We start from the raw sequence: 13,131 nt of genomic DNA, 5'->3' as shown, positions 1-13,131 counted from the left end.
TCAGGATGAATTACCATATTGTTTATTGTAAAGCAGCTTCTTGAGAACTTGATGGACCTCTTTGTTCTTTAGGGTGTAGATCACAGGATTAAAGATGGGGGTGACCACAGTGTAGAGCAAAGCAAAGACCTTAGAGAGAAGCTTGGAGTGAACAGCAGAGGGTGCTATATACATGACCATAAGTGTCCCATAGAAAGTGGACACCACAGTCAAGTGGGAAGAACATGTAGAGAAAGCCTTACTTCTCCTGGCCCCTGTGGGTACTTTCAGCACAGCCACAAGTATGCGGGCATAAGAAGTCAGAATCAAACCAAATGGAATAGTAAGGCAGATTACAGAAAGGATGAATGTTGTCGCTTGCACCACCTGGGAATCAGAGCAGGCCAGTCTTACCACAGGCATGAAATCACAATAAAAGTGGTTGATGTGGTTGGAGCCACAGAACTTCAGCTGTGACATCAAAATCACAATTAGGCCATCTACTGCAAAACCAGATAGCCATGCTGTGACCACCAGACCCACACAATGCTTGGATCCCATCAGGAATGAATAATGGAGTGGGTAACAAATAGCCAGGTATCGGTCATAGGCCATGATAGCCAGAAGAAAGCATTCAGTTGTGGCTAGTGAGCCAAAAACAAAGAACTGAAGCAAGCAACCAGCCAGGGAAATGGCTTCCTTTCTCAAGAAACCTGCTAGCATCTTGGGCACTACTGTGGAAGTGTACAGTATCTCTAAGAAAGAGAGATTGGCCAAGAAGAAATACATGGGTGTGTGGAGCCCTGGGGAGCTGACCACAGCCACTATAATCAGCATGTTCCCCAGGATGGTGCTTAAATAGACAATGGTTGAGAAAATGAAGAACAAGAAGTGCTGCTCAGAGAGCTCAGAGAAACCAAGGAGGACAAACTCTGTGATGATAGATTGATTCCCAGTGAAAGTGGTTTCCATCAAGGCAATTCAAGCTGCTTTCAGTTAATGAGCACAGAGAGGAGGATCCAAGGCATCTCAGAATGTCTTGAAGAGTCTGGGGCTGAAGTTAATGGCGTTAGGGAAATAAAAAAATGCACAGATCTTCAGGAATCTTTATATGTATACATCCCATTTCTCTAAATTCCCAACAAACATTTCTAATTGGCTATCTCAAATGCAGCATGGCTAAAATTTGACTCAACATTCATCGGAATGTAGGCAAGGGCAAGGACTTTTTTTAGTTTCATCTTCATCCTCTAACATCTAGCACATTGCTTTACACATAGTAGGTATTTGATAATGCTTGTTCAGTTGGATTGGATCACCTCCTCCACAAAATAAGTTTCCCTTCCCAACTTCCCTCCCTCTATGAACAGCACCACTATTCGTCCAGTCACCAAAATTCAAAATAACAGAATCAACTTTGGCTTCTCTTTTCACTTCATCCCTTCATTGAAATGAATGAGTCACACAATTCTACCAATTCATCCTTTGCAATATTTCTCATATTTCATCCTTTCCAATGGATAGAGGACTGGACTCAAGTCAAGAGGACCTGAGTTCAAATTTAGCCTCAGACAATCACTAGCTGGTGTATCCCTAAGCATATCACTTAACCTCTGTCTGCTTCTATTTCTTCATCTGTAAAGTAGAAATAATAATAGCACACACCTCCCAGGGTTGCTGTAAGAAAAAAATGGGATATTTGTAAAGCACTCACAGACCTGAAAGTGCTGTATTATTATTAATAATGCTAGTTATCATCATCATCATCATCATCGCCACTACCGTCATAGTTTAGGCAAGACAGAGAGAAAGAAGTCAAAAATACATAATACAAAACAGATACTGGACAGCAAGTTTCAGCACTGGATTTGATCATAAGACCTGCATTCAAAGGCCAGCTACGCCACTCAGGAGCTATGTGATCCTGCACGAGTCACCCAGCCTCAGACTCCTCATTTGGTAAATAGAGATAATAGAAATTTCTTCTCTGCCTGACTCAGAGTTGTTGTGAGAGTTGAACAAAATAATCTGCATAAAACATAAATGAGACAGATAAATGAGATAACATTATTATCTTATTTGCTAAAATCTTCTATATAAAGCCCTTTATGGGAGAGCTTCTAAAATGTGACAAAAGTAAATAATTTGGCTACTATGACCTACCTTAAGGATTTTTTCATGCTTATCACCAAAAGCCCCAAGCTACAAAAAGCGAATGGCTATGGCAGCCTCCCAACCCTGTACATCTTTAGGGAAGGTAGACATGTGGGCAGGTGACTAAAAAAATCCTATTTTAATGAAGGGCAATAGTGAAGACAGCAACAAAAAACAATAAGAAATCCCTACACGATACCTTCAGAATGGAAGTAAGGAAGAACCCATCTGAAGAAGTTATAACATGTTCAATTGGGCAACATATAGAACCTGGGAAATCCTTTAAAAGGGAGAAACTTACCTCTCCAGTACTGATGAAACCGATTCTTATCCAGAGGTAGGGAAATTTAAAAGATGACCTTTCAAATTCCCTGCCCATTGTATCACTCAAGAAATCAGCAATTTCAACCATAAAGGGAATGCTATGTGAATGGGGAACTTACCGCAAATAACTTTCCGTTCACCTAACACGAAGAGAACACCTAACATGAAGAGAAAATAATGCTCTGTGCACTTTATGAAAACATCTAGGAAAATTGAGGACCTTTGGCTTCAGGCTCCTATTCCATAAGTACATCCTACAAGGACACACAGGTGCCAAAATAATGCTGCTTTGCTGTCACGTGGATAGGACCTGTACTCAAAGAAAATATCCCTGCTTTCCTCCAGCCTCACCCCTTCATCTTCCATCTCCTATTCCAACATCAGACATGATAATGATGAGTTGAGAATGTCTCCCAAAGCACAGTGTCCTTCTATCTTGTCTCTCTTTTTATTTCCACTTCCTACTTTCTACTTAGGCTGCCAATTGCTAAGAGGGCAGATGGGCCTCTGAGGAACTAATTACATATTCACTAGGTACTGATCATAATCGAATGAGGACAAACAGCCACATACAGGGGCGCCTTAAGGTTCGTATCTTTTTCTGGGAGATATGCTGGAGTTCTAGGCTGGACTACAGAGAAAGCAAGAACCAACAGAACTTTCCTAAGCCTTCCTCTACATTCCTACAAGACTAAATCCTCTCTTTTCCACCATTCACCAAAGCCTAAGACAACCAGCCATGGAGTCTTTTTTGATCTCTCTCTCTCTCTCTCTCTCTCTCTCTCTCTCTCTCCCCCCTCTTTTTTTGTTTCTCTTTTTCTGTCTCTCTCTGTGTCTCTGTCTCTGTGTGTATCTCTGTCTCTTTCTCTCTGTCTCTGTCTGTCTGTCTTAGCTCCACTACACAGACTTAGAATGTAAGTTAATTGAAGCTTAATTCTCTATACTTGTATCCTAAGCATATAGGACAATGCTTGGAGCATAGTAGGTGTTTAAAATACTTTTTGATTGATTCTTTGACTTCCCAAACACCCCACAGTGGTTCAAGTAGAAATCTGGGGTCTCGAATAAGCACACCAGCAAGAATCTCCCCAACTCTTGTGGTAAAATAAATAGCTCATCAGAATCACTGGAACCCAGGGGCTGCTTAGATGGAATTTATGCCTTTGGGGAGAAAGACACAGGAGGTACCTGGCATATTGCCTACAGAATAAAGTCAAAATTAATTATTATTATTATCATCATTGTTGTTGTCAAAATATTAGTAATAATAGCTCAGATGCAATAATTTATGCTTTTCTGTTTATGGTTTGCTGGGTAGTTTTTTCATCAAAATGACTGAATGAATGAAACATTTGTTAAATGCTTACTATGTGCCAAGTGCTGTGCTAAATTCTTGGGATACTAACAGAAATAGTGAGAACATTTCTGCTCTGAAGGAACTCATAATCTAAGAAGGAGAAACAACATATCTAAAAGAGTTCAGCTACACAACAGATGGAAAGGCCCAGAAATCTACAGGATGATGCAGATGCCAGGGCCCAGAGATGCTCAGTATATATCAGTAGGTCCAAATGGAAGTGGTGGTCTGGAGTTGGATCAAGGCAGATGGTAAAGCCCAGAGAACCAAAGGACACAGTGACAAGAGGGGCGGTATTCCATCTCACCTGAAGAGTTATAGGGGTCTGGGTCCCTAGGTCAGGAGAGGGTAGAGAAAAAAGCCAAAGAGGGACCAATGTTCCTTTTTCCACTCAGCTGATTTCATGGAGTTGCAAACCCAGGTTTTCCTGATTCCAAGGCTGATCACTACTCCATGCTGCCTCTTATTGCAATTTAACAGAAGAGGAAACTGAATTGACTATGTTCACATTGCTGCTTAGTGGCAGAACTGAGACTCCAACCAAATCATCTGACTCCAAGTCCACCATGATATTTGCACTACACCAAACAGGATCTGGATGGAAGAACTGGAGGGGATGAGCCTCACAGGAGGAGAGGACGCTGAATTATGATGATAGAAAGTGTATAAGTAGCAGTGAGGTATAAGAGGGTAGGCCTATTCCTCATAAGTACGGTAGGTTCACGGGCAGAGATTCATCCAGCATTAGAGAGGTGACCAGAGATACAATGACTTATGTAGTGAGCCAGTTTCCCTAAGTACAAGAAGATTAAAGGAGTATGAGAGGGAAAAGTCTAAGATGAAGGGAAACATTTGTTTAGCAACAGAAGAGAGGTACAATAGAAGGGAATGAGAGAGCAAGAGAGGGACTCTGGGGAAGTAGGGCTGAGATGAATGAGGATGAAGGGGTAAAGAGGAGTTTTAGATGAATGATGTTTTCACTAGGCTGCCTACAACTCTGAATCATAGTGTCTCTGCTAGAGTATTCCTTTCTCCACCCACCCAAAACCCCACAAAAACAATAGACATTGTTTCTTTTCAGAAACATGATTCAGAAAGAAAAAAAGATGGAGCTTTCTGGTCAATTTACTCACCACTCTTCCCAGGCTTTGATTTGAAACTCAGTCCAGATGGTGAGGACTGGTGTCTGGGCCCTCAACTGATATGGAGGACTGAAATGTTGTTTTTCTTGTCGTTTACAATCAGCAACGGTACAGTCAGAGACTAGAACTGAGTCATTGTTGATCTTCTCACCATCCCAGGTTTGGGTTCTGAATTTTTTCTGGTGGACTTAAGTGTAACAGGTGTCAGCACCTCCATGGTTATGGAGTAGTGAGGACTTGCTGGTTGGTTTGTTTTTTCGCTCTTCCTAATAAGCAATAGCACCTCTGATGAAAGCCCCAACTGTGGTAATGGAAGGATGTTATTCCATACTAGTTCTATTATGTATGTGCTTACATAGCTATCTAGAATAAACAGAATAAGAAACCATCCCCCATTGGCCAAAGGATCCTTGCACATAAAGGACACAGGGCTATTATGCAGTTAGCATGGGGTATGCAAATCAGATGTGGAAGTAACACGAAGAATAATCACCACTGCAACAAGTAGGCACATGCTGCTGCCCACGTGCACTTTTTCCTTCAGTAAGATGAAAATCGAAATAGGAAATAAAGTCAGGACAGGTCACTCAATCCCAACCTTTATAGTTCAAAGACGCAGCCAACTGTGCAATATAAGAAAGAAAGCACCATCTTAGTATAGAGAAGTAGAGTGTTCAAGACTAAGGAACAATGGGGGCGGAGCCAAGATGGCGGCTGGTAAGCAGGGACTAGCATGAGCTCCTTACCGAGTCCCTCCAAAAACCTATAAAAATGGCTCTGAACCAATTCTAGAACAGCAGAACCCACAAAACAGCAGAGGGAAGCAGGGCTCCAGCCCAGGACAGCCTGGATGGTCTCTGGGTGAGGTCTATACCACACGGAGCCAGGAGCTGGGAGTGGAGTGGAGCAGAGCCCAGCCTGAGTGGCGTGGAAAAACCAGACCAGGAGCCGGGCAGAAGGGGCCCTAGCGCACTGAATCAGTGAGCTGGGGCAGTTACCGAACTTCTCAACCCACAAACACCAAAGACAGCGGAGAAGGTTAGTGGGAAAAGCTGCGGGAGTGGAAGGAGTTCGCGGTTCGGCTTCCAGCCCCAGGGCGGCAGCGGAGGTGGGGGGCAGCTACAGCTGCTGCTGCTTCTAGCCCCAGGCCCACCTAGTGGGAGGAATTAAGTGGCAGATCAGAGCAAGAGTGCACAGCCTGCTGAAAATCTAAGCCCAGGCCGGGCTGGGGGTTCTTGGGGAAGGAGCATTGCTGCTGTGGCACAGCCGGCACCTCCCCCCCAAATGTGGAACATAGAACTCTCTAGTCTACAAGCAGTCATACCCCACTGAAAAACTCAAGGGTCAAGTTAGTTGGTTGGGAATATGGCCAGGAAGGGAAAACGCACCCAGATTCAGTCTCAGACTTTGCATTCTTTCTTTGCTGACAAAGAAGACCAAAACATACAGCCTAAAGAAGTCAACAAAGTCATAGAGCCTACAACAAAAGCCTCCAAGAAAAACATGAACTGGTCCAGGGCTATAGAAGAGCTCAAAAAGGATTTGGAAAAGCAAGTTAGAGAAGTAGAGGAAAAATTGGGAAGAGAAATGAGAAGGATGCGACAAAACCATGAAAAACAAGTCAATGACTTGCTAAAGGAGACCCAGAAAAATACTGAAAAATACACTGAAGAAAACAACACCTTAAAAAACAGACTAACTCAAATGGCAAAAGAGCTCCAAAAAGCCAATGAGGAGAAGAATGCCTTGAAAGGCAGAATTAGCCAAATGGAAAAGGAGGTCCAAAGGACCACTGAAGAAAATACTACCTTAAAAATTAGATTGGAGCAAGTGGAAGCTAGTGACTTTATGAGAAATCAAGATATTATAAAACAGAACCAAAGGAATGAAAAAATGGAAGACAATGTGAAATATCTCATTGGAAAAACCACTGACCTGGAAAATAGATCCAGGAGAGATAATTTAAAAATTATTGGACTACCTGAAAGCCATGATCAAAAAAAGAGCCTAGATATCATCTTTCAAGAAATTATCAAGGAGAACTGCCCTGATATTCAAGAGCCACAGGGCAAAATAGAAATTGAAAGAATCCATCGATTGCCTCCTCAAATAGATCCCAAAAAGAAATCTCCCAGGAATATTGTCACCAAATTCCAGAGCTCCCAGATCAAGGAGAAAATACTGCAAGCAGCCAGAAAGAAAAAATTTGAGTATTGAGAATCAGAATAATTCAAGATCTGGCAGCCTCTACATTAAGAGATCGAAGGGCTTGGAATATGATATTCCAGAGGTCAATGGAGCTAGGATTAAAACCTAGAATCACCTACCCAGCAAAACTGAATATCAATATCATGCTCCAAGGCAAAATATGGATTTTCAATAAAATAGAGGACTTTCAAGTTTTCTCATTGAAAAGACCAGAACTGAATAGAAAATTTGACTTTCAAACACAAGAATCAAGAGAAGCATGAAAAGGTAATCAAGAAAAAGAACAAGAAAAAGAAATTGCAGGGGACTTACTAAAGGTGAACTGTTTTGTTGACATTCCTACATGGAAAGATAACAAGTATGATTCATGAGACCTCAGTATTAGGGTAACTGAAGGGAATATGCATATATATATGTATATATATATATATATATAAGTGAATGTGTATGTATGTATATATTTATGTGTACATATATATGTACATATGTACATATATATGTAGAGACAGAGAGAGAGAAAGAGAGAGAGAGAGAGAGAGAGAGAGAGAGAGAGAGAGAGGACACAGGGTGCTTTGAAGATGAAGGGAAGATATCTAAAAGAAATAAAATCAATTAAGGGATGAGAGAGGAACATACTGAGAGAGGGAGATAAGGAGAGATAGAATGGGGTGGATTATCTCGCATAAAGGTGGCAAGAGGAAGCAGTTCTGTGGGAGGAGGGGAGAGGGCGGGTGAGGGGGGAATGAGTGAACCTTACTCTCATCAGATTTGGCCTAAGGAGGGAATACCACACATACCCAAGTGGGAATCTTACCCCACAGGAAAGAAGAGGGAAGAAGATAAAAAAGGGGGAGATGATGGAGGGGAGGGCTGATGGGGGTGGAGGTAGTCAAAAACAAACACTTTCAAAAAGGGACAGGGTCAAGGGAGAAAATTCCATAAAGGGGGATGGGTTGGGAAGGAGCAAAATATAGTTAGTCTTTCACAACATGAGTATTGTGGAAGGGTTATACATAATGATACACATGTGGCCTATGTTGAATTGCTTGACTTCCTAGGGAGGGTGGGTGGGAAGGGAAGAGGGGAGAGAATTTGGTTGTAGGCTCAAAGTTTTAAAAACAGATGTTCAAAAACAAAAAAAAAAGTTTTTGCCTGCAACTAGAAAATAAGATACACAGGCAATGGGGTGTAGAAATTTATCTTGCCCTACAAGAAAGGAAGGGAAAAGGGGATGGGAGGGGAGTGGGGTGACAGAGGGGAGGGCTGACTGGGGAAGAGGGCAACCAGAACATACGCCATCTTGGAGTGGGGGGAGGGTAGAAATGGGGAGAAAATTTGTAATTCACACTCTGTTGAAAATCAATGCTGAAAACTAAATATGTTCAATAAATAAATTTTAAAAATGGCAAAAATAAAATGCATCAAATGACAAAAAAAAGACTAAGGAACAATGAGACTCACATTAGACTTTTCCCCAGTCAGACTAAATCTAGAAATTTATGGGTCACACAACAAGCAAGATGGCAGATTAGACACTTCCAAACCATTTCAACCCAATAATTCCCCCTTACTGCATCCTCAAAAAAAAACCCCGACAACTAAACAAATTATGTACAACTATTTCCATAGGATAGATAAATAAGCTAGAGTGGGAATAGTGAATATTGAAAGGGTTATGGGAAATAAGGCATACTAGTGCATTGTTGGAGGCATTATGAATCAGTACCACAATTTTGGAAAGAAATTTGGAATTATGCAAATAAAATGAGTAAAATATCTATGCATTTTTACGCAGAGATTTCACTACTGGGCCAATGCACCAAAGAAGTCATCGACAAGAAAGAAGTCTCCATAGACACAAATTTTTATATTTTATACACCAATATTTATATTAGTACTTTTGTGGTAGCAAGAACTGGAACATAGTAAATGCCATTCTGTTGGGGAATAGCTAAATAGATGGTGATAGATTAAAGCAATGGAATATTCTTGCACTGTAAATGATGAATATGATGAATACAGAGAAGTATGGAATAACTTATACGATCTGATGCAAAATTAAGAAAATAGAGCCATGGATACATTATACACAATGAGTACGACAATGCAAATTAAAAGAACAAGCATAAAACAATCAAAAGGAAATGTTACAATATTATAAAGAAAAAGTATGATGCTCAAAAATAGCTATGAGAAGACACATCCTTTCCACATACACCCTTTTCTTTTGAAAAACGTAGGAAGTCCATAGGATGAAGAACTTTATATACATATGTGTATGTGTGTATAGTTCAAAGAAGAAAGAATATATTTATATGTATACATGTATATGTATATATAGAGAGAGAGACATTTCACATATATTCAACATACATGCATATGCATACATATATACACATGCATACACACATAAACAGACATATATGTGTATATATACATATGTATACACACACACACATACTCAGTATACACCCACCCACCCCCAAACTTGGGTATAAAAATCTATCTTACCCAACAGTGGATAAGAGAAAAGGGGGAGGATGACAAAAGGGAAGCAAATTAATAAAGACTGTGTTCAGAAGCAGAACAGATTTTTGAAGCGGCACAGGATTAAAAGAGAAAGAAGGATAAACAGAAGAAAATAGGATGGAGGGAAACACACAGTAATCTAACTGAATGTGAATGGGATGAGCTCACCAATAAAACAGAATCAGATAGTGGGTTGGATAAGAAACCTGGATCCAACAATACATTGTTTACAAGAGACATGCTTGAAACAGAAAGAAACACACACATAATTAAAATAAGGAACCAGAGAAGAATCTATTATCCTCCAGACAAAGTAAAAAAAAGGCAGGTATAGCAATCATCATCTCAGACAAAACACAAGCAAAATAGACCTAATGAAAAAGATAATTAGGGAAACTACATTTTGATAAAAGGATCCATAGATAGTGAAGTAACATTAATTTTTTTTTTACAATTTCTCTGATAAAGGCCTCTTTTCTCAAATATATTGGGAACTGAATAAAATAAAAATAAGAGCCATTCCCAATTGGTAAATTATTGAAGGATATCAACAGTTTTCAAAAAAAAATCAAAATTATTGAGGGTCATATAAAATGCTCTAAATAATTATTTATTAGAGAAATGAAAAGAATTCTGAGTTACTGCCTCATACCTCTCAGAAATGACAAGGGGTGGAAGAGATGAAGGAAGACAGAAATGTTAATGCACTGCTGAGGGAGGTGTGAACTGATCCAACTATTCTGGAGAACAATTTGGAACTATATCCAAAGGGCAATAAAAATGAGCATACCCTTTGACTCAGCAACATCACTACTGAGTCTATACCCCAGAGCAATCAAAGAAAAAGGAAAAAGGGCTATATGTACAAAAATATTTATGGCAGCTCTTTTCATGTTGACAAACAACTGGAAATTTAGGGGATGCTCATCAATCGAGAAATGAATAAATAAGTTGCATTGTATGATTGTGATGGAATATTATTGTACTATAAGAAATGACTTATTTCAGAAAAACCTGTGAAAACATATATGAACTGGTGCAAAATGGAGTGAGTAGAACCAGGAGATCATTTTATACAATAACAGCAATATTAGAAGGATAATCAGCTGTGAAAGTCTTAGCTACTCTGATCCAAGACATTTCCGAAGAACTCGTGATGAAAAATGTTGTCCACCTCCAGAGAAAGAACTGGTGAACTCTGCCTGAAAATTGAAGTATAATTTTCTCATTTTCTTTATTTTTCTTCCTTTTTTGTGACATGGCTAATATAGAAATACACTTTGCATCATTTCACATGTATAATTGATGACATATTGCTTGCTTTCTCAGTGAGAAATGGGGAAGGAGAGAATTTGGAACTCGTCTTTTTTATGTTAAAAATAAATAATGAATTTTCAAAACTAATGATCAGGGTGTATAAATAAACATACAGATAAACAAGGAGGAAAGGGTAAAAAGAGTGACTTACACTTGAGTTTCATTCTCATCTGAACAGGTTAAAAGAAGCATGAATAAGGTAAGAAGGAAGAGGGGATTAGAGGGATGATAGAATAAGGGAAGAGCAGGTAGGCAGCTGCTGGGCCTGGAGTCAGGAAGACTCATCTTCCTTAGATCAAATCCAACCTCAGATACTTACTAGCTGTGTGATTCTAAGCAAGTCACTTAATCCTGTTTGTCTCAGTTTCTTATTTGTAAGATGAGCTCAGAAGAAAAAGGCAAATCACTCTAGTATTGAATTTTATGTCCATTGTTCAATCATCTACTGGAGAATGGCTCTTGTTCTTATATATTTGTATCAATTTCTTTTACAACTTGGATAAAAGACTTTTTTCAGAGATATTTTCTGCAAAGATTTATTTCTAGTTAATTGTCTCCCTTTTAAGTCTAAGAATATTGATTTTGTTTATTAAAAAAATCAAAGTTGTCCACTTGATCTCCTTTGGTCTCTCTATATTTTATTTGGTCAAGAACTCTTTTCCTGTCTACAGTAATGAAAATTATCTTTCTTGTTCTTCTACTGTGTTTGTGATAAGACCTTTTATATATGAAGGTAGTGTATCTGTTTCAAGCTTATTGTGGTATCGAGTTTTAAACTAGTCAGACAGCTTTCTGGTTTGCCCAGTACTTCTTATCAAACAGGAAGCATTTGCCCCATGTAGTTGGAATCCTATGACTTATCAAATATATTGAATTACTTCTTTGTCTTGTGTATCTAGTCTTTTTTACTGAATAACCTTTCTATTTTTTTTAGCTTAGACTCAAAAGTGTCAGTGACTCCTGCTTTGAGGAAATATTTTGAGATCTAGCACTTCTAGGCCCCTTTCCACTCCCCCCTATTTTCCCGTGAAATGATCAATCTTGTATTCTTTCATATTGATGACATAATAATTTTGTGTAACTCTTTAAAGTACCCCCAGTGGTTTTGTTTTATTTTCTTTTATTGTACTGGCAATCCTTACTCATGAGCAGAGTGGTCTGCTAATAAGCTATGCTTTATTTCTCTGTAAAATGTCTTACATTTGATTCTATAGAGGTCTTGAATGTGTCTTCATGGACTTACTCCCAGATATTTTATGCATTTTGTAGTAATTTCTAATGACTTTCTCTTTTATGCTCTCTTGCTATTTTTTGCTTTGTCAATTTTTGTGAATTTATTTTTAATTGAAACTATTAGTTGAAGTTTTAAGTGTTTCAATTAATTCTAGGTAGAGTTTCATTAGCAAATTATTTTGTAGTCAGAAAATAAAAAAGGATTTCTTTCCTCCAATGGTGTTCATGCCTCTAATTTCTTTCTTTCCTTCTCCTTGCTCTGACTAGCATTTTTAAAATTTTACTAAATAATAGTCAATAGGGATTATAAATCATAGATTTATAGCTATTAGAGGCCATCTAACCCAATCCACTTATTTACAAACCAGAAAATTGGGGATTAGAGAGTTTAGATGATTTGTCCAATGTCACAGAATTAATATGTAGCAGAGTCAGGATTTGAATTCAGGTTCTTTTGACTCTAGATTCAATAATCTGTATTTTACTCCTGTATTGATTGAGAAAGCTCATAGTATTCCCATATTACTACTAGTTTTTGGTTTTATAATATTAAAAATTTCTTCTATGCTTATATTTGGTATTTTTTAAAATGTAATAGGTGTTAGACTTTGTTCACTTTTTGGTGTGTGTTTATTGATAAAATCATGTGGTTTTGAATGTTTTTAATATTACTAATAATTTATTTTTATTTTTTGAGGGGGGAAGGTAGGGCAATTGGAATTAAGTAACTCACCCAAGGTTGCACAGCTAGTAAGTGTGTCAAGTGTCTGAGGCTGGATTTGAACTCAGGTCCTCCTGATTCCAGGGCTGGTGTTCTACTCACTGTGCCACCTAGCTGCCCCTATTAATAATAGTTTTAATTGTTTTTCTAATGTTGCACCATGATTG

General features: G+C 38.8%; 1 protein-coding gene across 1 annotated transcript; it reads right to left on the bottom strand.

The window, feature by feature from the left end:
• On the bottom strand, positions 1-951 carry LOC118857968 (olfactory receptor 11A1-like). Its single transcript, XM_036768420.1, has one exon. It carries the CDS (start codon positions 949-951, stop codon positions 1-3), a length of 951 nt encoding a protein of 316 aa, XP_036624315.1.
• Positions 952-13,131: the final 12,180 nt, after the last annotated feature.

The sequence above is a fragment of the Trichosurus vulpecula genome, chromosome 7, assembly GCF_011100635.1.
Source record: "Trichosurus vulpecula isolate mTriVul1 chromosome 7, mTriVul1.pri, whole genome shotgun sequence".
Lineage (NCBI taxonomy): Eukaryota > Metazoa > Chordata > Mammalia > Diprotodontia > Phalangeridae > Trichosurus > Trichosurus vulpecula.
This window is presented reverse-complemented; position numbering and strand designations above follow the sequence as displayed.